The sequence below is a fragment of the Mercenaria mercenaria genome, chromosome 3 (genome assembly GCF_021730395.1).
Source record: "Mercenaria mercenaria strain notata chromosome 3, MADL_Memer_1, whole genome shotgun sequence".
Taxonomy (NCBI): Eukaryota; Metazoa; Mollusca; class Bivalvia; order Venerida; family Veneridae; genus Mercenaria; species Mercenaria mercenaria.
Window position 1 is genome coordinate 63,262,549 of NC_069363.1, and position 27,201 is coordinate 63,289,749.

A 27,201-nucleotide genomic window follows, 5' to 3' on the forward strand; every position below is an offset into this window, starting at 1 on the left:
CTTTGAGTAAATATATTAAGTGGAGAGGGACACAAAAAGGCAAATGAGTGGGACTTTGAGAGTGGATCTTTCTTTCAAGGAAATAAATTTGAGTGGGATTTAGTTTAGATTTCTCCAAGAAAGCAACCTTGAGTGGGACTATAAGTATGTTTAAGCTTTAGCTATGATCAAGTCATGTTAACTGTAGAAGAGATTAAAATTAACAAACATAAAACTTACTAGCTCTATCTAAAGGCGGTGATGGACTGGTTGGTATAGTGTACTGGCCCCCACTGTCACCTGAAAGTAAAAAAAATAACCATTACTACCATGTGTACTTTACCATATGACATAACTTCTTTGTCTTGATACAGTGTCAGTTTACTTTAATCAATACAAAACACTACTACAATTAATAACTCTAGAATTTGCACAAACTTTATTAGCACTGTTTCATGCTTCACCTGCTTTTAAGCATCAGTGCCACCACTGATTACCAGAATACTTTCTGTGCTAAACCTACCGGTAGTACCTATACTGAAAGTCTGACACCATGTTTAATACAAAATGTGTCCTTAAAAAATTATATACATTGTAATTATCATTGTTTTTGTTCCTTTGTCAGACAGAAATGTTTTGGTATTTTTGCATTGGAAGTCTAAAATAACACTGGAACTCAAAATAATATTAATTTCGTATATCTCTTGTATTAAAGTTACTGTTTAAAACTTTCCAAATTATGCAAAAAAGTAATAAAATTATGATGACAACTTGTGCTATTAATTATTCTACAAAGTTTTCTTATAATTTGCAGTATACAAACTTTCAATTTAAAATGAAAATCCCAATTAAAAACACCTGAATAGAAAATGACATGAGCAATTTTCTTCTTCTAAAATGACGAGAAAAAAAAACATGACAAAAAAAAAAAGAACACTGAATTTATATAATATGATAAAGTAATGAGTAAAACTGCTGATATATGTAATCACAAATTTGTATGATGTAATTTTTTTTTCCGAAATGATTTACCCCACCTTGAAAGAGTGTATCAATTTTCATCAGAACATTGTAAATTAGAAACTAATTAAGAATGTAAATTCTATTATTCTTCTATAATCGGTAATCAAATTCTGTAATCAGAGTAAAATCTAATCGCTAGGCTAATCTGCATAAATTTGTTGAATGAAGTGGTAAGAATTACGAAATATATCATGACATTTGTCTTTCATTTACTTTCTAAAATATCACCATATAACACTGATTTTTGTGATAAAATTTAAGAAATGAAATAGAAGATCCCCGCCATTCAAGCGGAAAAACGTTCTCACGAGATATTATTAGTGATATGCAACCATTTTACAATGATATAAGTAACATGACCACTCTTTCAAACTCCAAGTCGGAGAGCTGACAATGGGAAAGGTAACTCTAGTCATCTATTATTTTCTGGGTCTATGGTCACCATACTGAATTGCGCGACCCAAGATGGGTGGGTAGCGTGATGTGATTATGTTAATTGGAAACAGTGGATTAATTGCAGGTGTTTAAAAGGTCAAAACTACACAAATACAGACAAAAAATAAAACATCATTGCGTGACTTGAGACTGCAGTCGAGAATAAAATATCATTATAGTGTTTCAAAAACGCTTTGCGAACTGTACAAAATTTAGGGAATGTCTCGGCAGATTTGAAAAAAAAACCTCTAACTGAAATAGAATTCAAGAGTTTTGTAATGCACAAAGCTTTTTCTTTCTTTAACAAAGTTGTGTACAAATAATAAGAGATTGGTGTATGCATGTTTTTTTAAGCAAAATAAGGGGGAGAAAATATTTTTATCATTGTTGCTACGACTACTGGGGCGACAGTGACAGACATTCTGTTTGCTCCGAAGACCCTTACTGCTTGACACCCTTTAAATCATGAAAATATATTTCAAAATTATTATACTGTATTGTCTCTGTTTCCATTTATCTATGTCAGCCGTACATTTAACACATTTTTTGCAGTGTCACCTTTTAATAAAATTTATGTTTTTTAGATGTAATCCATTTCTATTTCAATAAAGAATCAGTGGTTATCAATTAGTAAGTGCCAGGTTAATCCTTTTCAAAACTGATAATTTGATAAATTATCCATCACGATTTTGAGGATTTACTTCAGTGAAATTTAAGAGAATTTTTTTTATTCTTCGTGTTTTAGACATTTTTATAAATGAGCAGCGGGCTTATAAATTCATCCACATTAACCATAAGCCTCAACTCTTGCCTATTTACAGAATAGAAAAAATTTATATCATACTTAAAATGAAAAGACTTTGACAAATTTACTTTTAATGAGTATAGAACACAAATTTTATGAGAGTTTAAAAGGATTAAAATATTATGACTACCAAAATGACATATACATTCAACTGTATATGGCACTGTCATTTATATGGCAATAATGAATTACTTAAACTGATCTATGTTATAATACTATTTGTCCAGATTTTATTTTGCCGAAAATCTTTTATACCGTGTTGTATAACTAATGGGTTTTCTTTTTATTTTTGAAGTGAGGAAGGGGGTGGGAAGCAGGCTAAATCAAAATGTGTAAAAAGCGACAGTAAAAACTGTATGGTATTTTAAAAAGAATTTTTAAAAATACATAATGAATACTATGGATTAATTCTATTTGTTAAAATTAAACAAGTATATTATCTAGTGGCAGTTTTACAGTCACCACTAAGAAAACCCCAGAGAACTACAATACAACTCAAAATTGTCAAATACATTCTACAAATCTATAAAAGCCAAAAATATTTTAGATCAAAATCTTTCTGAAAATTTTTAATGCTGACATATTTATCACCCCAGAAATAAATGTTACTATACAGAAATCTGAATGGACAGAATTTATAGTCAATGAAATTTAACCATTCTGCCATTAAGAGGTCATTAGAAAAAAATTAAAGTTATATTTTATAGACATAAGGATGTAAATCTTGAGAAAGTTCACATAACAGTGACAACATTGACTGCTTTTTTTTAACAGATTTTGATGAGATTAGCCAGAAACCAAAAATAGAAAAAAAGGAGATTATTAAATTCTGTCTCAAACTGCCTTTAAAAAAATTGTCTGGACCACATTATTACGTGTATATCAAATTTCATTAAACTAGAGGTGGTTTGATACTTTCCAATCTTAAAAAGTGTTATTTCAATTGTCTATGCTTTTTCTAAAAGAAAAAACATATTTTTTATCAAATATTTATCCTGACATATTCTCCACCATAAAAATAAAATTCTTTTAAAAATGACTGTTTTCTCACAAATTTTGAACTTGGAGCAAAATTTTAAAATACTTCATCTAGAATAATAACATAGTACAGACTGCTGGGGTACAAAACAATATGCGCCACAGGTGAATTTAAGTGTTTTATCCGAATAAATCACACCATTCCTTTCACACGGTGACGTTTTTAGCATTCCTGGTGGCTGGCCCATGTTGAATTTTGAAGATTTATAACACCTGGGTTTAACAGCCTTAATTTGGGAGTGTCTCCAAGTTACAACAATAGCCTATTGTCAATACAAAGTCATTACGCTTGTCCCTTCTTACCAGTGGCTTTTAACGATTAATATAAAGACATTTTTTACAAGTATCCACAAATGACTTAAGTCAAAATATTTCACTTTCCGCGTACCCATTTATATTTCTTTACAGAAACACCAAAATACTTAATATAATTCTCAGAGATACCATAACTAATTTCTGATGGGCGCATCCTATGGACAAAAAACAATTTGAGAATATTTTAAAAGGCGGAAAAAAAATGAAATGCAACATATGGCTTGAAGCGATGGTAACTTGCAATTCCCTAAACAAAACCATATAATCAAAATACCCTTTTGTAGGGATAACCAAATAATGGTTAATTATTTCCTAATTTTGTCTCCCATAGAATTGCACAAATCGTGCACACACAAGCTCAAATTTCAAATTAAAACTGGCAAAGTCTAGCATTAAATCAACAAGCTACTGAAAATCAAGCTTAAGAGGGCATAATAGCCATACGGGGAAAGAGGCTGAGTCATTCAAGGCATAATTAATCTATGTATTCCTTCGCAAAAGTTCATCAAAACTGTTGTCTTTCTGTTGCAATTATTTTAAAAAATGACAAAACATTAAAAAAACAGCTTTCATTGATTTCAATTTTTTTTTTTTTTTTTGTGCTGGATTTAGCATTTACTTATTAAATTTTTAGGGAGAGTTTTAAAGATTTGTTCAGGAAAAGACATTGCACAAATCTTAAACAAAAGAAACAATTTCAAATTCCTCGTTAAGCAGTTTTAATGCAAGTTGTTTATAATATTCTTGTCTCAAAACTTCAAATTCATAGAAAAGTTTATCTTTTATTTAAACAATCACTCAGTCACCTCTGTTGGTAAAATTAATCATTTGAATCCCTGTATCATTATTAACATGGACACATATTCAATATCGCTGACTATTATGTGCGTGCAAACCATTCTTCTCTCATTCTCTGAAAATCCTTCACAATAAATCACTAAAAACATGAACAAATGATAAAAAATTCATTTCCCAAATACTGAACAATTTTTCAAATCTTATGACAGATTATTATAGCCGGGCTTTTCAAGTTTTAATGATGAATTATCTGCAAGGCTTTCGGGTAACAAACCAATATCGGCTTCACTTGTTTTCTCCGCTATACAGCCTTTGTGTTGCATTTATTTTGTATTGTGTGTTTTCTCTTTGTGTTTTTTACAGTTTTATCATGAGATAAAAGGGTTTATACATAACACATGCAACATTTTATGGCAGGTCTTGAACATCAAAGTCGGGTGCACCATTAGTGTTTTATCTACCATAGAATATGTGGCAGAAAATTCTGATGTCTCCACAAAACAGTCCGCAAACAGTCCTCATTGACCTTTACTTGTAGACAAGTTATTGTTATGCCAGGTAATAGTAAACTGTGGACATTATTCAGGAGGGGTATTCTGTGATAGCAGGTATAGGGAATTCATACATGCTATGAAACTTTAAATTTAAAACAAAAACACTGAACATTTCAAATGTGCAATTCAACATGACCTGCAAGTAGAGTTAAAGCAAGACAACAGATGGACAGGAAGATAGAAGAGTGACACAGTCGTAGTGAACAATGCCATACCTGTTGATACATGCATGGCAACTGGACTTGCTGGAACCCATAGAAAACAATCCAGACACACTTAAGGCAAGAGTTATAAAGGATGAAGTGGTGGTATGGGAGAGGGGGGGGGGGGGGGGGGGGGGGGGGGGGGGGGGAGAGAGAGGGATATTTCCACATTACACTGATTAACTAGTGGAGCTGTTTTCCACTACACAATCATCACAGAGTTGGCAATAAGATCTCAAGTTAGGTTTTGAGCCTGAAGGGCTGTGGTTCCTCCAGTTAACCTTTTCTAGAACATCTGTTTACTAAGAAAATGATTGTGGAACACTATGCATCTTCCCTCCATTGTACCAAAACTTTTAACAGTTAATGATTGTCTAAGATAGTGTTGGGAGGGGGTTACAGTTCTAACAAACTGACAAATTGAAGTATAGTTAAACTTTACCATCTAGCATTGTAAGAAGAAAGTTTTGTGGCAGAGGAAATGAATCATTTCTCATTCAGCCTTTATGTATTTGCCTCACCATAACAATAAACAAAACACAGCAAGACAGCCATTTCAATTTGTGAATGTCAATCATTAAGATTATAGGGAGATATTGGTGCTAGGGTTTGCTAGATTCTCTCATTTACAGACACTTTGACAGCCTATCTGGCTGTAATGGCAGATTTATACATACAAACATTTTCTACAAGTCAATACCATTGCTGTCTTTACCAAGAAGAACTCTCTCTCACTGTCATGTGGAAATCCATTATGATGTGTTGGCAGAAAATGGGAAAACCCGCTAAAATGTGCAGACATAGAGGAAATGGAATTAAGACATCCAATTTTAGTCATTTTTTGAATTCGTCATATGAAATATCTCAGTGTGTTTTGTGAAGTCTGCTGTGAGAGCAAGCAGGAGACTGGTAACAAACTGGCAACTGATGAGGATGGTAAGGACTGTATTGCTGACTAATAGGGACAAATGTCCAGAAATTTAATAAGTAACACATGATGTAGAAAGAGTACATCTGATGGAAAACCCTTCGGATGGGGGAAGAATATTCAAAAATAGCTATGAAAGTGTCCCCTAGTAAACCTCAAACATGTAACAAAGGAAACAATATTTATGAAGGCTTTTATACTCCTACAGACAAGCGAAATGCTTTGCTATTGTTATGAAACGGACCTATACAAAAGCTACGGTCACTGCAGTGGAAGTTGTTTTCAGTTCAGGCCACTGAAGATAAATACCCTGACTGCCCACCTGTACCCACGTCAATGTTCACATTGGGACCTTGTCAAAGAAATAATAACCGCTTTAGCGCCCATAATTATATTTAATCGTCATAAACTCCGCTTCCAACTCCAGCGAGTGCAAATGAAAACTTTTTCACTATATAATCAAAGTTGATTATTTCTGACAATGGACATAAATAACCTACCTTTAATAAAGGAATATCTGGCCTAAGAGAACATTACAGCCAAATTACTGGTAAAGGATGTGAATTGACTAAAACCTTGAAGTAATTAAAATAATGTTCATTAAAATTACAGCTTAATTACACTCATTTCAACCCTGTTAAACTGCACCTTTTTTCTCAAACAATTGCAATATATCAGGTAATTATCATGTATTTGGACAAAAATATTGATATATATACAAATGGAACCTCCAGCAAAATTGGTATAAATGGCTGTTTACTACGATTATCCACAATAACCAGTTAGAAAGGTCACACCATGAATGAAAATGTGTTTTAAGATTGTTTATGGAACACATTAAGAAAATTTTGACAATTTATTTGCAAAATGTTCCGAATCATGCGAGGCCACCTATCAAAGAGTGCAAAAGTCGTCAATTATATTTGTCAAAAAGGCGCAGTCTTGACTGCACTGCTAAATGCAAGTCAAGGAGAAGAAAAACATTTTTCTAATTATCTAATTATAAATGCCACATGAAAATTTAAAATTTGGAAAAGTAACACTCAAATCAAATTCCTCAATTCAAAACTTGTGCATAAAACAAGGAAAGACAGTCACTATAATGCCTCAGTTTTTAGGTCACTCTGTTTGTTTGGCATAAACTTTCTCACCTGACCCAAAGTGACCCGAAGTCATAAACCAAGCTGGACACCACTACTGCAACTAATACAAATCATTCCCCCTACAAATTTTTATGACCAGACTTAATTTGTGTGTAAATTTTCTCTCAATTTCCTATGACATTAACTTGTCCAAAAGTGCATATGAGGACACTGGTCAAAGGATTGGACTGTCATAAACATGCCTGGTCACTGGTGGATCACACTTGACCTCAGCGGTCAATCTTGACCTTACCGACCTCTAAATGAAAGAGCTGGTCAGTTCCCAGGGTCATATGTTTGTAATTTATTTTGCACATGCTATTGTAAAACAGATATTTGATTTATATTAAAGGGCTTAGATACAGCCAACAACATCATGAATTTTCCATTTCATTTCTCTTCAATGAATGGATCTTTGAAAAGCAAGCCTCGGACAATGACAGTTTTGCAGTTTTAACCTCATTTAGCTCTCACAAAAAATCTCCCAGTATTTTTAATTCAAGTAAACCTATTTTGCTTTAATCCTTAGACAAAGGGAATTCTAAAATAGTGCTAGCTTAAAATTTCACGAGATTTAATATTATATACTTAACAACTTTAGAGGCTTGGGAAGTTAGGAGAGCTATATACACAGTTGTTGGGTAAGCCGCATATCAAAATAAAGTTGAAATTATACCCTTTTCAATAAAAAATCAAGTGCAAGCGTTTAACGATGCAAGAAGCAAAACATTCACATACCAACTACAACATGGAATAGAACAGAACAGAACTATCAGCAGCTGTCACATGACCATTCTTTAAATAGCAACAGCAATGATGGATATGGAAAATTGTTTTTTTTTTTTTTTCTGGGGGATATTGAATAACCGATGCAGTCTGAATAAGAAACTCTTCAAGCAGAGGCCAGCGAGGGATACAAACACATATTTTTTATGCTCTAGCTGACAGCCTGTTTAGTTGGGGAAAAAAACAACCAAAATTTAATAAAAATAGTTAAAACTGGTTGGGATGTTATTCATGTAAAGAGTGGGGAAAGAAATAGAGAAAGAACAAAGCCAAGAAAGCCAGAGCCCATGTACAGGGTGGGGTATAAAAAGCAGGGTTTATATACATGACAATCATGGCCCATGAACAGGGTAGGGTATAAAAACCAGGCTTGAAATACATGACAATGTTCACCCTACCTGTGGAATTGGAGGGTGACTGTAGATCCATGTGTGACCCCTGAACACTACTAGTAGCTGAAGATATACAAAATGGCATATTTTACAGCTACTTCTGGCTTCTACATGTATATAGACAAATGTTAGCTGTGTCTGACACTCCTTAACCTAGTCATATCACGTGAAATGAGACTTATAGTCTCAAGAAAAACTGTGATGGTGTAAGAATAATTTGATGGAACCCTGATGAACTTTTATGTTATATGATACAGAAATGTGTTAGTACTAAAATAGTGCTGTAAGGCAACAATGTAGGCAGTACATACGTTTCTTGGAAAGATGTAGAGCAACACTATAATATTTTTTTCTAACTTGCAAGTAAGTTGTAACACGAAAACAGTATTTAATTGATCGGTCATTTCAGTAAATTTTCTGTGACTGGTCAGCTGCAGTCCTGGACGTGGATGGGACAAGTATATCACTAATGTTATATTACCATGATATCAATTAGTCCATCCATATTTAAAAAAAAAAAAAAGAAATTAACACTCTGAAGTACACTCACCTGTGGCCATGTTTGCTGGGGGTAGATCTAACACATAGGTTTGTGAATTATTCGAAGGCACGGCTGTCGTGGTCCCTGAGAGGGTTGTCGGAACATACTGGTACGGATAATACGCGTTAGCTGCTGCATTGCTATACTGGCTGTAGTAACTGTCTATAGTCGCCTGCCGGAGAAAAGTAACGGGTTATAACTCTAAATCGAACAAACATTTGCTCAATACACATCGGAGTTATCACAATACAAAAGGACAATATTGCAGATATATGTCTGTAAGAAACATGAATTAATGTTAATTACAGCTAATATTTTCTTGAACAACTTTTTTCAAATGAAGATTCTGACAGGAATCAAACCAAAACACTTTACACCTGGCTCAGGTTGTCGCTGAAGATTTTTGGCGAATTTGAAAAAAGTTTTAAACTTTCCCTGTGTGGTCACCTTATGATGTCAAAGACTGTGTGAAGTTTGAAAAGCATTCAACTTAGCAGTTTCTGAGAAAGCTGCTTACATTCAAAACTTCAACTAAAATTTCAAAGTTAAAACGGGCATAATTTTGACAAAATAAAAGCCACAGTAATGTTACTTGTCCAATGAAAACCTGTATGAAGTTTGAAAGCATTTGGTCAAGTAGTTTCTGAGAAACCTGTTTACATGTTGATGACAATGTTGACAATAAAAGCTCTACTACTTAAAAGATTTTAAATATTTTAAAATAGCTTTAATATAGTATATTCAGTGCTTGTTACCACATTTCATATTTTCTTCATTCATTCTGCACGCAAAACTGCAACAAATCAGCCAAGTACCTTAGAATACTACCCTAATACAACTTGCCCGATATATCTACTGATAATAAATTTCTTGAATGATGATAAATATCAGAAACTATTAACAAGCTGTCAAGAAGTGATTTTTCTGGGGAAAATTGAAAGTCTTCATATAGAATTTGACAACATAATTCTCATTTTATCATTATCTGATACACTGAGGGCCTCTCTAACTGATGGAGACGCTGCCCCCTTGAGTGAAATTTTCCGTCAAAAACAAACTAGACTCTCTGGCAAGCGGTAATTTAATTGAATGGGGGATTATTTCCTTTTACAGATGATAAAATTTAAATAATTGATTTCCGTGATTTTGTTCTCTCTTAAGATTTGGTCCATGAAACCATTTTATGGTCTACGCAGTGTGTTAAATTGCCCAAAGCAGTTACAGGCCATGATCGCCAATTTTTATGGGGATTAACTAAAAATGTTCTATTGTAAAAAATCATGATAAACGTGTAGCGTAAAATACCGCTCAATTTTATATTAATGATAATACAAATTTATCGCAAGCCTCCGGCAAGTAGCGTGAAATTAAAGAAAATAGTTTTTAACAAGCAACCATGATCATAAATTTTGATTTGAATATGAAAATGATAAATTTCAAATCAATTTTCATCCTAAATACATTTTTGTCAGATAAAATTTATCTCGTATTTACTGTCTGTCTGAATGAAACAGGTGGTTACAATTTTACTGAAATATATTGAATATTACTTTTTGCAATTTCTGTTTAATCAAACTAAAAAAAACAAACTAATGCAGTATTAAAGATAATTTTTCTCTAAGTGCACGAGCGTTAACATTACAGTTTTTGCTTTATGAGAAATATATTTCCCCATAATCATTCTAAGAAACCATTTAGCGCAATAAAAGCTTTTCAGTACGAACAGGAAATTGTCATTTTTAAAAACTATTAAAATACATGTTTTTAATAATATCAGAATAATAAAACAGATACAAAGCAATAATAACTACGTATGAATAAATTTTGTCTACTTAGTCTTCACAAAAGCTACAGGAGTATAATTTTTCTCATCTTTAAGAAACAAATCAAAACATGTTATAGATACCGCTGGCAAGTATATGACTTTGTGAACAATAAATCGGATGGTTTGCACTCTTAACAGTAGGATGTTTGTGACAGTAACGAAGGTCCAAAACCACAAAAGCCATGAATAAAAACATTCGGTAAGTAAGTGACCAACAAATCATACGTGCCAACACACCAAGAATGTCACTTGTGTCTTGGTAGATGTGATATTTCACAACCCGTGGGGTAAAATTCATACAGCTTCAGTAATGACTTGCATAATTTGAATGACAATAAACTTTTGATTAGAGAGTTTTTATGAAATCTCTAAGCAAAATGTGTTACTATATTGATATCTATAATATCTGTAGGTGTATCTGGTGACCTATGTATAAATAAGAATAAGAAATTGTAATGACTAAAATATACTACCTATTTTGTTTAAGTTCTGGTCATGCAAATGAAGTGGTCCCGAGCTTCTAAATTTACAAGATTTCAAATTTTACAAATCATTTCCTGTATCACTTTTTTATATTTACTTGTTAATTTTGTTTCAAACACAAATCAAATGATAGATACGTGGAATATGAAGAAATTTTACAACAGTGCAAACACTACTATACAAGACAGATGCCGTGACACCTCTGTTACACTGGGTCCATCCCATTGCAGGAACATTTTATTCTAATTGGAGGACTGACAGAGATACAAACATGGAAAGATGGAAGTTACAACACTAACCTGTTGTTGTGGTGAATATACTGATGATGATGTTGTGCTGTTTCCTGTACCGGGAAATGAGCCAGGACCTGAAATAATTATATATACACAAGGTAAACCCTACCAAAATGATCAAACAGAAATATTCAAATTTCATCTTTAATATCCTATCAAACGGGTCTGAACTTAAATGTTGTTAATGTACCAATAAAAAGATGTACTAAACTGTGATATATCCACGTCTGATTCATGCGTGTCACATGCACGGAACAAACTATTTGAAAAGGAAATAGTGAAATCATCCTCTGAAATGATTTCTTAACAAGAGTACAGTTAGGTGAGCCATGCCATGGGAAAACCAACATAGTGGGTATGCGACCAGCATGGATCCAGACCAGCCTGCGCATCCGCGCAGTCTGGTCAGGATCCATGCTGTTCGCTAACAGTTTCTCCAATTCCAATAGGCTTTAAAAGCGAACAGCATGGAGCCTGACCAGACTGCGCGGATGCGCAGGCTGGTCTGGATCCATGCTGGTCGCACACCCACTATGTTGGTTTTCCCATGGCACGGCTCAGGTATTTTTTTTAAGCTGCAAACACTACAGACTATACTACAGCTATTGCTTTTCCTCAATTTCACAATGAAAGTGTAGGATGAGGAAGGTGATGCCTTCAGGAAGTTATGCCAACACAGCGATACCTACAGGAAGTTAGGCAGTGCTTAAATTTACTAGAAATTAAACAAGAGCACCGCCTTGCGGGTGCTGACGCTCATCTGATTTTTTTTGTATAATAGAAATATTGTCCTACCCATGATTTTCTAAGTCTAAAAAGGGCCATCATTCTTGCAAAAAGCAATGTAGAGTTATGTTTCTTGATGTACAGTGTCCACTTATGATTGTGAAAAACTGTTGCAAGGTTTAAAGCAATAGCTTTGATAGTTTATGAGAAAAGTTGCCTTAAACATAATACTCAACCAAGAAAATGATTTTCTAAGTCCAAAAGGGGCAATAATTATTGCAAAAAGCAGGATGGAGTTATGTTGCTTGCTGTACAGGGTCAGCTTATGATGGTGAACAAGTGTTGCAAGTTTCAAAGCAATAGCTTTGATAGTTTAAGAGAAAAAGTTGACCTAAACATAAAACTTAACCAAGAAATCTGATATTTTCTAAGTCCAAAAGGGGCCATAAATCTTGCAAAAAGCAAGATGGAGTTATGTTTCTTGCTATACAGGGTCAGCTTATGATGGTGAACAAGTCTTCCAAGTTTCAAAGCAATAGCTTTGATAGTTTAGGAGAAAAGCTGACCTAAACATAAAACTTAACCAGGCAACGCCGACGCAGACGCCGACGCCGACAACCGCTCAAGTGATGACAATAACTCATCATTTTTTTTCAAAAAATCAGATGAGCTAAAAAGGATAAGAAAACTTACTGTATGGAAAGCCTGCTTGACCTGCCTGGGCAAAGTTGGCACCATATCCTGGGTATTGTGTGTTCATCTTTATTGACTTTACTGAAAATTAAAGTAATATTCAATGACAAAATATGTCAAAAACTTCGCAGTTACCTCTATAGCTGACAGTTTCACTAACTTTAATGTTACAATTCAAAGAACCTAGTTTGTTCTCAGTCCTCAATACATTTGATTTGTCATTTTCCAAGGATATGCTAATGGATGTTTAACGAGATGACCAAAAATGTAGGTTTAACAAAATAAATGAAGACCATCAATATAGTATCTGATACAAGATACACACAGAGCATCTGATGCCACAATCATCAAAGATAGGTAATCATATGACATTTTATAAATAACATACTAGCTATAAATCATTTGAAATATTTTTTTAAAGACATCTGTAAGACCAATTGTACAAAGAATACTGTATTAAACTTATTACACAAATAACCTTCCAAATTTTAAAATCATGTTGCAAATCAAAATACATTAATCATAAATGATGGGTCGGCTGTGTATACGACAAAATCTCAACATTCTGAGGTACCGCACAGCACTGTACCAGTTTCATACCGAATTTCCCCGACAGAGGAAGGCTTTCAAATTTGCATAAATTAAGTAGTGCAATCTATTTACAAATTGCTAAATCTATTGAGGAAAACCCTGTATTACCTCTTAAACAATTTATGACATCGGAGGGCTTTTATCATTTTAAACCTCACATAATGTCTATTTATTTTATTCATGGGGCATTCACCAGCAATTTTCAATAACCTAACTGTGCTAGGTACCCATATTAAAATCAACAATTCTACCCTCCGTGTGCCTATTGCAAAATCTATTCAATCTTTGCGGTACCGATGCCAATTTCAGTGATTGATCATTTCATCCCAGCTTCTACGATTTTATCTCGTAACTCATTTCAATGCGCAACAATACCTGTCAGCCTTTTTAATTGACAACAGTTTAAGCCTTGAAGGAAAAAACTTAATTTATCCGAAAAATTTACAAAGAAATTGATTTTATTTGACAAAGAATTGCAATTTATTTGATAATCACCAAAAATATCTACATTTTTACACAGAATCTCTCCGCAGGAAAACGTAGGGCTCTCTAGTTATAACCAGTCAAGCTGTGCATACATTCATATATCTTTCAATATGGGTATTGTTGCGACACGATTTGGTGTCATTTTCTAACATTGTGTTGTTCTCAATGTGTCTTTGTCAGTAAGATACAGTGTCGTATTATGAGATAGCAGCAATATGTTGCCATAGACGTTATTGTACCAGTAAATATGGGATATTACATCAGTCCAAAAATCATATCAAAAATTGTTGTACCTATTTTCCACGTGAAATGAACATGTCAAAGCACATTACCGTCTCTTTATACAATTTCATTTTATTTTAACCTGTATTTAGCTTTACACGTATAGATGAAAAATTGATGAGAAACAGTATTTTACAAAAAAGTCACTCAACGCATGCTAGAAATACAGTCGAGACTGCCTTAACGACCCCCTGAATTTAGCGACTCCCTGTCATATGCGACCCTATTTTATGCTCCGGACGCAATTTACTATTAAAAGAGTCTGAATTAAGCAACCCCCTGCCTTACGCGACAAGCGACTGTGAAATCAGGCTCCCGAATCGATATTTAGACCGTTTTCAGCGACTTTGAGACGCTCCCTCGCAAGATTTTACACGATCAGAGTTAGCGTTCTTTATCTCGCGTGACGTTGTTTGAGACGAGAACTTATTTGTTTACAAAAAATGGCTGATGAAAAACATAAAAAAAGAACTGTTTCGACATTAGAACAGCTGTTAAGGCACTCGAATTGCTCGATTAGGGAAAACCAGCGTATAAATAAAATCTGGAAAGTAGATAGTCGCTGAAGAATTCGGAGTCGGTGAATAAATTAACTTTACTCCTGGTGAAACAAAAATATGGTGTATTTAACAGGAAACGACGAAGTAAACACAGATTAAAGATGCAGTCAATAATCGAATAAATGTCAATGAACAATTAGTACACAAAAATAAATATCATAAACCTCAGTGTGTAAATAGTTCAAATGGAACATTTATACTTTACTGCTCCCTTTTATTTTCTTGCCAGATCATGAGCTTAAATTTGTTTTATCAACATCATACGAATGATGCAATTTTTTTAATTTTTTTTTTTATTTTATCAATATGCAATTAAAGAAATAGTATTTAATCATTTTCCATAGAGGCCAATATATAAGTATCCGATATTCATGTACTTTAATTGGAAAAATATATGAAACCAGCGTCATCCTGTTAAGTGAGACTGTTTTAAGAGACTCCCTGTCATATGTGACCTTTTTCGCTGCTTCCCAAAGTCGGTCTCTTAAAACAGTCTCGACTGTACTCATGAAATATTCAGTTCTTACTCTTGACGTTTTAGTGGGAAACTGAACTTAGTTTGGGTGCTGTTTTTTGTATTCAGTTTCATTCTAATTACAATACAGGTTTAAAACTAGTACATGTTATTTTTAAAGATTTTACAAGCGTGTTGAAATAGGTCATGTTGATTGAAAGTATGCTGATGATCAACACATTTTTGAGAATCAACATTCAAGCTAAAAAAGCTCATTGCTAAAATGTGTTACTTTTAGTATGTTAAAATTTTGGAAATGTGCAAAATTTTCACCCAATGGACCCTTTAACCTTGATATGATATAGAAAAGTAGTGCACTTACTGTCTGCTGATGACTGGTATGGAGGTATATAACTCTGAGCAGTGGGGCTGTTGTAGAAAGCCCCAAACTGCGCAGCCGCATTCTGGCTGTATGCCTGCATTGTGGTGGGAGTTTCACTGTCTACCCGCTCTGTTTCACTTGTTGCCGAAGCTGAGGGGGTAACGTTTGTTTCTGAGGTACCTTCGTTCGCTGTTTCTGATGAGGATGATGATGATGCTGCTGTGTCACTAGTAGGAACTTGAACAATATGTGGGTAAGCTACGGCTCTAGAACTGAAATAGTCAACGATATGTGGGTAAGCTACGGCTCTACAACTGAGTCAACGATATGTGGGTAAGCTACGGCTCTAGAACTGAAAAAGTCAACGATATGTGGGTAAGCTGCGGCTCTAGAACTGAAATAGTCAACGATATGTGGGTAAGCTGCGGCTCTAGAACTGAAACAGTCAACGATATGTGGGTAAGCTACAGCTCTAGAACTGAAACAGTCAATGATATGTGGGTAAGCTACGGCTCTAGAATTGAAACAGTCAACAATATGTGGGTAAGCTACGGCTCTAGAACTGAAACAGTCAACAATATGTGGGTAAGCTACGGCTCTAGAATTGAAACAGTCAACGATATGTGGGTAAGCTACGGCTCTAGAACTGAAATAGTCAATGATATGTGGGTAAGCTACGGCCCTAGAACTGAAATAGTCAACGATATGTGGGTAAGCTACGGCTCTAGAACTGAAACAGTCAATGATATGTGGGTAAGCTACGGCTCTAGAATTGAAACAGTCAACAATAGGTGGGTAAGCTACGGCTCTAGAACTGAAACTGTCAATGATATGTGGGTAAGCTTCGGCTCTAGAACTGAAACAGTCAATGATATGTGGGTAAGCTACGGCTCTAGAATTGAAATAGTCAACAATATGTGGGTAAGCTACGGCGCTAGAACTGAAACAGTCAATGATATGTGGGTAAGCTACGGCTCTAGAACTGAAACAGTCAATAATATGTGGGTAAGCTACAGCTCTAGAATTGAAATAGTCAATAAGCTACGGCTCTAGAACTGAAACAGTCAACGATATGTGGGTAAGCTAAGGCTCTAGAACTGAAACAGTCAACGATATGTGGGTAAGCTACGGCTCTAGAACTGAAACAGTCAACGATATGTGGGTAAGCTACGGCTCTAGATTTGAAACAGTCAACGATATGTGGGTAAGCTACGGCTCTAGAACTGAAACAGTCAACGATATGTGGGTAAGCTACGGCTCTAGAACTGAAACAGTCAACAATATGTGGGTAAGCTACGGCTCTAGAATTGAAACAAGTCAATGATATGTGGGTAACATACGGCTCTAGAACTGTAACAGTCAACAATATGTGGGTAAGCTACGGCTCTAGAACTGTAACAGTTAAGAATATGTGGGTAAGCTAGGGCTCTAGAACTGAAACAGTCAATGATATGTGGGTAAGTGTAGGCAAATGTTAAATTAAGCACAGAACCAAATTTTCTGCTATATCACATCATAAATTATTGTGCATATCACAAGCTTACAGCTAACTATATCGTGGTTCGAAACAAATATTCTCTAAACTTAATATTTTCTCTTTTGTTTTATAATTCAACTGTTTTCCACAAACTTGTCTCTTATGGTAAAATTCAAATGTGAAGGAATCTAATGGACGTCCATATATTTCTTCTGACAAAACTTCATTCCCTGGATACCATTTTATCATAAGGCATTTTACAACAGAATTTGAAATTTATCATAAATGACAAAATTAGCAAGATTTTAAACCAGTTGGGCAAAATGTGTAAATTGGCAGTATCATATTGTCTTCAATTTCTAGAAGATTAAATTGGCCAGTGACTATTCCGAATTTCAAAATAATTCAGTTAAGTATGCATATCTCCCATCATTTAAGTAAAAGCCAAAACTGGAATTCTTTCATTCATTATTCTGTCATTATTCTGCAAGAAAGAGATGACAAACTTGTGCTATAATCCTTCGATTCATATAATTTATGAAATATATATTGTGAAAATAAATTCCATGTTTTTTAGGTTTTCCTTTTAAAATGCTTTACTACAGAAACCTGCCTAGTCACTGAGACATTTTATATGGTTCCCAAACAAGCTTTGGTCTCAAAAGAAGATCACCCAAAGCTGTTATTTTTGACCAACAATTTACAATATGCGAGGCATTTTATTCTCTTCTAGTAACCTAATTCTTCTAGTACTCAACAGGACTATGATCCTTTCTGTTCCAAAAGGTATAAGTTTATATAAACTTTCTCCATAATAATAATAAAGACAGTACTACTTTGAAATTTTTAGCACAAAAGGTATAATTTTATGTATACTTTCTATATATAATAAAGAAAATATGACTGAAAATTTTGGCCAAAAAAAATCCACGAAGTGTCATATGCCACCTTAAGAAACTTACCTATTTAAAAAATTTGCAATAAAGTTTGGATTATGAAGATCTGCCAATGTTTTGTTTGGATCACCTGAAATAAATAAAAGAACAACATTTTAATATATGATTTATGAATATGGTTAACTTTTATAATATCTGTAAAAATATCATCTTATATTTCATAAGTTATTTGAAGACTTTAACCACAAAGAAATTGTTCACAGGTTTTTTGTTTTTTTTCAGTATCATATGAAATGCAGAACTGCATTGACAAAAAGTGCCTTGTGATATTTTTTCACATAGATTTATCACGATTCATCTTTCTGGTGGATTTAAACTTAAATTTAACACAATACCATTAATTTTTTGACAATCAGGTTACTTTTTAACTGTGTTTGCGCACTTAATGATACCCACATAGGTAAAAAGAATTCACCCTTGACTACAAATATCTATATATTCTATATTATAAAAACTCATTTTGGTATCATAAAAAAAACACATTTTTTTATCGCTGTATCCTTAGCTTTAAGGTACACGTTTTACAACGCTTTAAATGTTATGACAGAAATAAATTATTTATAGTTTTGTTCATCACATTATTGGCATTCAATACTTTGTACACTATTTCCACGTATGAAACATGCCGACAATCAATAAAATTAGTTTGTCATTCACTAAAACGGAAAAGTAATCGTTACATTTTGTATTATGTAACAGTTTTTTTTAAATCGGCAAAATTAGGCAACAATGCCAAGGGTAAAGTGATCTGTCCGGATACTTTGCTTTTTTGACTTTTTGTGTTAAATTTGACAATTATGACTATTGTATTTCTAGTCAACAAGTGTTACATTTAACGAAATCAAACAAATAAAAGTAAAACTATACATCCTATGTAATGTATACTTCCCAAATATTTGTAGACTGATACTCAAATTTGGTCATTGATACCCGGATGAAAAGTTCACGAAACAAGCTTCTGTTCAACACTGACTTGCACAGTCACGATGAGAAGACAAAAAAAAAAGCTTGCACAGTCTGGCTTTGAAAACGTAAATTAATTTAATTAGTCGATTCTTTCAAATGATAACATACGGTATAAAAGCCGATTTTATTTTACTGCTCTTGGAAACGATTTTCAGGGTTAACCAGAAGTTGCAATAACTCAAACGAAAAGGACAACTCATTTCAGTTTTACGTTAAGCGTTAAAATGTAGCGAAAATATAAATATCTATCATAATTCAAATGATATACTTTCAAGTAAGTGAGCTACATTTCATTTATGATTCTCCGCTCCAAAAAAAAAAAAAAAAATACTAGATGAAATGTTCCATATAATGAAAAGTCTGCAGGCTGAGTTGATCAGAAATTCAAGAAAATCAATATTGTCTTTTACACTTAATGAATCATAGGAGAAAACTCCTTTAAGACACAGGTGTAAACCGACACTCTTAATGACACTACTGAGGAAAACTTTTGCTTTTCAGCAGCCATTTTCTCCCTATTAATTCTTGCAAAGTGCCCCTATTTGGAGCAATTTTCCTCTAGTCTTTATCATGACATGCAGTTAATTAGTAGTTACATATTTTTTTTCGTTTTATGTGTGTCAAATTCTAGGAACAGTGCACGAAAAACAAAGAAAACATAAGCCACCGACCGAAGCAGGCATTTTGCATAAATTAAGAATCCAAAACTGTCTACGCTTTTCTCTTTCCATCCAAAACTTTTAATAATGGATGCAATGCTTTACATGCAAAAAAATCTGTTTAATTATTATAAAAACATGCAATACATCAAATCATTGAATTTAGTCTCATAACTTGAACATCTAAAACTGAAAAAAACTATCAAACACTGGTCTAGATCTTTTTTATTTCAGGCCCTGCCTTGACGAAAAAAGTTTTAATCATAAGACATGGAACAAATCCGTTTTTGCTGTCAATTTTACGCAGAACAAAAAAAAAGGGACTCAGTCAAGTTGGTATGCCGTAAGTCCAGGACTAGATTTAATTTCATCATGGAAGCAACATATTTACAATGACATTGAACCAATCCATGACCCATAACAAAAAATAGTGTACGTCCAAAAATTGTGGTACCATTTTCATGGATCCAACTAATTCTGATGCTGAACAAGCTTATTTGTGCCCATAACATAAAAATGAAACCATTGACTAGTTCACTTGCCTGACTAATGCCTTAAAAGTTGCAATGTTTTCAGTATGTAACCAGACTTTATCACGCCCTCTTGAAGAACCAGTTTATTCAAGCCCAAAACATAAATTTGAAGCTGTCCAGAAGTAATATTTTTTCGTTTGTAACCAGACTAAATACATGCTGTTATGTGACCAGTCTATTTAGCCAAAATTGTTATGTTTTTTGTATGTAAACATGCTTTTATCATGGAATTTTCTTGTCCAAAGTGATATGACAGAAAACGCATGCAAAACAAAAACTGAAAATTATTTCCCTAACAAATTGGTCATGCTTTCTGCCATTACCTCTACCTGTGAACCAGTCTATTGGAATCGTTATAACCTCTCCTGGTGAGAGGGGGGAACCAGTCATAGACGTGTCACCAAGACTTGGTTTTATAGTAATTACTGAAAATATACAACACAACCACATGATATTTATGCTACTAAACCTGCAATTGTTTGATTCCTATAACTTAAGATTAAAGCGAAAGTACATCAATATTCCATTCAAATCTTTGAGGAACTGGTGAAAATCCACTAAGAGACATAACAAGGGATTTGAAAATTCAATTAGCAACTTGTCAAACTCTACTAGAAATTATATGAATAATTTTTTCGCTGAGACGTCCTGGCTGCTTGGCTGCCTGAAGTGTGAGAACGGGCATAATACGCAAATAGTTCATAGGAGATACAGAACGGATAAGTGTCGCCCAAACATTTTGGAGTATTCCAGTTTAGCCTTTTATTTTCTGGAGAGCCACTTCAGACCAAGTGACTCAATTGTGTTTCACACAATGAAGAGTAGTCTGACAAAATAAACCTCCAAATGAAGAATTCAACATTCATTGGGCACTTGTTGGCACATGAAAGAATTCAAATCCAATGGAACGATAGGGGTTCATTTTTCCTGAAGAGCCGGTAAACGCCTTGTTATTGTGAACACAGATATTGATAGGGATCTTTATGTCGTTCGCGATACAAATATTGTCAAAGAAGGTTATAAATGTTAAAAAGCTGTGTCACTATCTATTCTATACACATCGTAGAATGAAAAATGTCTACGCTACGATATCAAAATAAAGTTTAATAAAAGTCACATTGTACGTCTATCATTTCTTTGCCAGCAATTGTTAATTCAATAAACAAAATTGCGTAACCTTTATGTGAAATTATAATCTTCAAATGAATCTTTATATAAAAAAAATCCTGTTAAATTTATGGATAAAAATTCTCTGTCTTTCATCTTTTTAATCAAAATTAATTAACATGTAATTATACGATTTTAAATTTGGATTATGACAAATGTATTTTTTTTTTCCTTTAGATTTGATTTCTCTAAGATACAATCTCCCGAAAGATTATTTTGAAAAATGGCTGAAAGAAACTTTTTTCAATGTTTCGGCAGAATCTATTAGCTCCCTGCCTAGATTTTAATGAAACTGTCAAAGAATAAAGCCAGTAGTCATCATCAGTAACAGCCAATATATAAATCATTTTGCTTGTGTTGAAAATCAGAAAACAATAGTACCATTGTTGATAAAATACTCAGCTTCTCCACACAATAACTATATTAATATTATGATTTATTTGGTAATACATCATTTTAAAAAAAAGATTTTTGACTTGTATCACCAGTTTGACAGTCAATGTAAATGGGGAAAAAAAGTTTTTTTTTAATCAACAACAACTGTAAGATGCTTTTTTTCTTTTAGCTGTTATATCTAATCATTTTTTTCAAAAGTCATTATTCACATAAAATACTGGGGCTTTTATTAAGAAAGCAATTCTGTAAAGTTTCTCATTATGGGTTGTCAACATGAAACTTCTAATGTGACAAAAAAAAGAATACATCAAGGGGGAAATATTAATCAGTTTATTCAACCTTATGGACTTTTATGAAATACTTAAATTTTTGATATTATTCATGTAAATTCAGTGTACTTTTAAATACTGCCTGTATACCTCTAAAAAACAACAACAACAACAAAACAACAGTGTGGCAATTAATTACAAATGGTAATTTTATATGGAATTGAAACATATTTCTAGGAAAAGTTTTCAATTTTTAATTTCTTAAATGTTTATTACATTTATCATTTTCCAGGTTGTATTTCTCACTGGACAAAACAGATTATTTGAAATTCGCAAAACAAGTTAAGCAATGCATGGCTGAAATAACTGATTAAGACTTCATTTTTGAACAGTATACTGGGGCAGGTCATCAGACACAAGAAGCCATCAGAGATGCTGGCATGAAAATAGGGTGGAAGATAAAATTGTTTTGTTTCAGGAGGAGAGATAAGCTGTTATGATAAAGCTCATTTCTATGATAATTATTGATAAATTTCCAAGATCTAAGAGGGTAATTTGTCTTTAACATATCTGGTCATGCAGAGAAACATTATTTACAAGGCTTGTTTCCCATCTTCATTTAATTTCCATCATCAACATAGTAAATTTGTTTCCTACACCTCAAGGATAACCATATCAGCATAAAAATTTCCAATGCTTTTTTAGCAAAAATGTTATTTTGTACTCTCAATCTGCAAAATCTCCTGCAGTACCATGTGAGTATTTGAGCTCAATTTTTAAACGCTTGTAAATTTACTACTTTTACATTAACATAATTATGTTTTAAACAGTACATAAAATCATGGCACTATTTCTTCTCGCAATGACGGAAAATTGCAATTTGTAGTATATTAAAAGCTACGTCGACTCAAACGGAACTACTCTGTTGGTGACCATTATGCTTAAACAAACGTATAAAATAGTAATCCTTCTGGCTATTCAAATTCAAGCATATAAAATAGACTTAAAATAACGCCCCATTAATTCTGTGTGAATTTTGAAATTAACTTCACATAAAATTCAGACATTAAACCGTCAGGGTCGAACGATAATGTTTTGATAAAATTTAACAGCATAAATAACAATGGGTTTTCCTGACCATAAAAATTTCATTTTATTCCGTCATATGTTTCTTAGTTCGACTAATAAAGTCCAAAATATTCATAATCACCCTAAGACTGAATTTGAATTAACTCGTTACAAAAGTAACATTTCGCTGAAAAATTATTCTGTTTTTAAAAAATGCATCTATCAGATCAAAACTCGCCTTATGACATTATGGTGAACTTCATACTCCAAGCAAGAACTTTTTCGTTCAGAGTTTTTGTCTGGGCATGCACATGTTAACAAGTTTAACGTTAATTAATCTGTAGTCTAAAAGAAAGATCTGTACTACAATAAAATATATGCAGTAGCAATTTGCAGTCAAAGACGATCAATGTACCTTTTTTCTCATTTGTGTCATCATTAGATGCGGTGAAGACTTTACTGACACCTAAAACTGTGTTTCTTTTTTAACGCTGTGCAAAATGTTCTTTTCAAGGAAAGTTAAGTCACGTTTACAGTTAGATGTTATTGAAAAAATATTTACATTCCACGCACAACCCCCCCCCCTCCCCCCTCCATGTCCCTATAGTAACCAAACAAATTAACACATCCACATGTCTCATTACAAGGATATGTAAAACTATTGAAGAATGTTATGTTTTCCTCGAGAAATGTAAGAATAATCAATTGTTTTCAGTGACTTAAAGCACAACAATTCTAAAGATTAAAAGAGACTGCGGAATCTGGAAGTGTTCCTAGAATTGTTTGTTTCTCTTTGTAATAAAACCTATTTTCATCTGCTATAAAAAACGGGAATATAGTATTTAATTCCCGATTGCTGGAACAGTTGAGTATCAACAGCGGTGAAAATGACACATTCTAGATAATTGTACATTTTTTTTGTTCTTTTTCCTCAATAGTTCCAGTGATGTTTTATTGCGGAGTCGGCTAAGTACCATCTGGTTAGGGAGATTACCGTGGTCATAAAATGGCGATAATGAAACTTCGCATACAACTCTACACTGACGAGTCCAACATTTTTATTTTGGCTGAGGACATTCTCAACTCCACCTGCTTTTACGATTTGGTAGGAAGTCAGTATTCAGGAAATTACAATTTTACTACAAGCAGACGACATCAACTGCCAATTTTCAAATGGAAGTCTGCAACTTAAGAGCCAAGCTGACCAGTTCTTTCCAAAACACTAAAAACATAAAACTTCGACTATAATTAACTCCTCCTTTCACATTTTAACTGTCATTAAAACACAAACAGTCCCTAATCAAGCTTTTATGGATGCATTCATATATTTCACCAGAGCAAACTCCGTTGACAAATTTGGAGCGAGGACTGACCTATGTCCTAGAAGATTTATCCTGTTACATTCGAAAATAGAAACTGACCTGTGAGTGGGCCAGCAACTCCTGACATTACCCACGGCTCACCAGCCTGCAGCACAGAATCCCCTGTAGTGACCAGGGATGGTATATCACCTGAAATATACAGAAAAAAAACTTAAAAACGTCCATGAGAATTCAATTCAAAATATAATTCCATAGAGAAACAAGACATTAGCACATGATGATTTTAACATCCACTTAATCTTACACAAATACAAACCTAACATTGCAAAAATTTGGCTACATATGCTCATTAACTAACGATTTACATTATTTGCAATATGCTAATTTTTAAAGAAAAGTTTCAAAGTGCTTGAAAGCTGGGGTATTTAACTGTATCACAAAATGTATTCACTTTGATGTAGATATAAGGACATTTAACAACTTTTCGTGTCATCGACTTGCATAAAGTCCCCGATATACAAACTTGATTTTACAACAAAATATTATACAAACTTTGTTCTATATCATACATAATTCTAGTTTCATTGCATGGTAAACCAAAGTCTCTTTAATATAGATTTTATGGCAACGGTTAACGACAACAGACGCAGAATATGTATTGTGATTATGAATAAGGTATATGCCGTTTTTTTCCACTTTATGTCGGCATTAAGTCATGTTTTATACGATAGCATCTTCATTAATATTCAAATCTTCCTGACATTTATTTATTAGCCATAAACTCTAGTATAAAATAGAAGCCAAGAATGGTACAACAAACTAGAATTTTTGCTAAATCATTTTAATAAAGACTTACTAACTTAGATTAATTAAATGCCCTAGACTTTTAATGTCCGCACTTGATAATTATATGGTCAGAAGAAAGAGAAAACCAGGAAAAAAAAGCATAAACAAAGAAATAAACTATAAAGACGATGGTGAAAGATTTTACTTTGGTTGGGTTTAGGTATCACGGCCAAACATTTTGGCCATACAGAGATTTTCCAGCTTTTGATAGTGAAAGAAGACATATCAGGGGCACAAGTAAACAATAGTTCAGGTAGGAGTGGGCACCAAGGTACAACTGCCAACCTTCTGTAAGCTAGCTGGATGGCTTCCTCACATGAAAGAATTCCACACTGCAAGGAATGTTTTGAATCCACTGTGATGATGGCTTATTGATTCAAAGATACATGTGACACAATTTTTTTATACCTATTTTTAAGTCAAGGGCCATAACTCTGGTCTAGTTGAATGAAATCTCGAACAAACCCCAGGTGCACAACTTCACATGCTGAATAACATTCCTGCAATGTTTCATAGTCCTAGGTCAAATACTTTTTGAGGTATCCACAACAAAAATTTGCACGAGAGACGAACAGATGGACAGACAAGGGCAACTCAACTCTCCTTCCCCCCACCCCCACCCCCACCCCATGAATCATTCTGACAATATCTCTGTCAAAGAACAATTTCTGAAGCATCTGACTCTTTGACAGTGGCTTGTTTTGCTTATTTAGTTAACTGTACTTTTCTTTTCAGTGCTATGTTTTTCTCAAGTTTCACTGAGATACTGCTTCCTTGCTGATAAAACATATTTTGTCACAATCAATACATGATGACTTGCACATTAAAAGATTAACAGCATAAAAAAAAGTTCTTAAAGATGATGATGCTCCAGTAATCATGGTATGTAACTAGAAAAGAATGGCATTTCACTTAATGTAAAGCAATTGTAAATGACACAGATGGCAAACAGATTCTTTTTGAGGCCCCAAATAGAAATAAAAGTTTCCTGCCATATAAGTTAGAAGAATTTTTTTCACCTTCATTTTGAAATAAATATATAACCAGTGGTATGTATTTATACGTTTTTTAAGTATACAGTACATTATTGTGACTATCACGTTTTCATGCAAAAGAATGCATTAACACCCAAAATTGTTATGCAGGGCCTCAAATTGCGCACTGATTTTATACAATGTCTATAAAATTTTGTAGATCTACAAGCATCCTGAGAAAACCATGTATTATTAGTAGAGATATAATCTGAATAGGCCGGATAGGTGTCTTTAACCTTTACCCTGCTAAATTTCTAAAACTGACTGGTCTATCATTCAATATGGGCAGTACCATTTATTATTTGAAGGGGTGTTCACTGAAAATTTACAGACTGAATAGCGGTAAGTGCAGACCATGATCTGAGGCTGCACGTCTGTGCAGGCTATTCTTGGTCTGCACTGGTCGCAAAGGCAAAATCACTGGCCACCAGCAGGCTAAAGTTTAACGATTTAACACAAAACTGTATATAAAACTGTTGATATAGCTGTTTTAAAAAAAAAATGAAGAATGAAACAATTTTTAACAAAAGCATTATAGTTCAGAGAGGAAAAATCTATTGTAACAGTTGCATAAAACAGCCATGTCTAATTGGGAAAAGAGTAACTGATTGTAGGGTCGTGTAGGGTCGGCAACCATTTTTCACATGCCACGGTTCACTGTGCGAGATTGATCATTGCACTAGATGGCGGTCCCATTATAAAGCTTTGGCAACGATGAACAATCAAACCACGGACAGTATTCACCAATTATACTGTCATCCTTTTTATTATCTTCCTCCATGAAAGATGGTTCG

General features: G+C 33.7%; 1 protein-coding gene across 11 annotated transcripts in view; it reads right to left on the reverse strand.

Moving 5' to 3' along the window:
- LOC123524545 (eyes absent homolog 1-like) overlaps positions 1-27,201 on the reverse strand; it is a 178,896-nt gene that overhangs the window by 23,218 nt on the left and 128,477 nt on the right. For 8 of the 11 annotated variants that reach the window (XM_053538733.1, XM_053538735.1, XM_053538734.1 and 5 more), the window contains 9 exons: positions 24,627-24,716; positions 20,629-20,730; positions 18,154-18,217; positions 15,715-15,986; positions 12,960-13,040; positions 11,547-11,614; positions 8,949-9,111; positions 8,405-8,461; positions 220-279 (listed from right to left, as the gene is read on the reverse strand). In XM_053538733.1, the coding sequence (XP_053394708.1) occupies positions 220-279; positions 8,405-8,461; positions 8,949-9,111; positions 11,547-11,614; positions 12,960-13,040; positions 15,715-15,986; positions 18,154-18,217; positions 20,629-20,730; positions 24,627-24,716 (957 nt within the window). The remainder of the gene's footprint in view (positions 1-219; positions 280-8,404; positions 8,462-8,948; positions 9,112-11,546; positions 11,615-12,959; positions 13,041-15,714; positions 15,987-18,153; positions 18,218-20,628; positions 20,731-24,626; positions 24,717-27,201) is intronic. The other 3 variants (XM_053538736.1, XM_053538737.1, XM_053538738.1) reach the window with 3 other exon arrangements.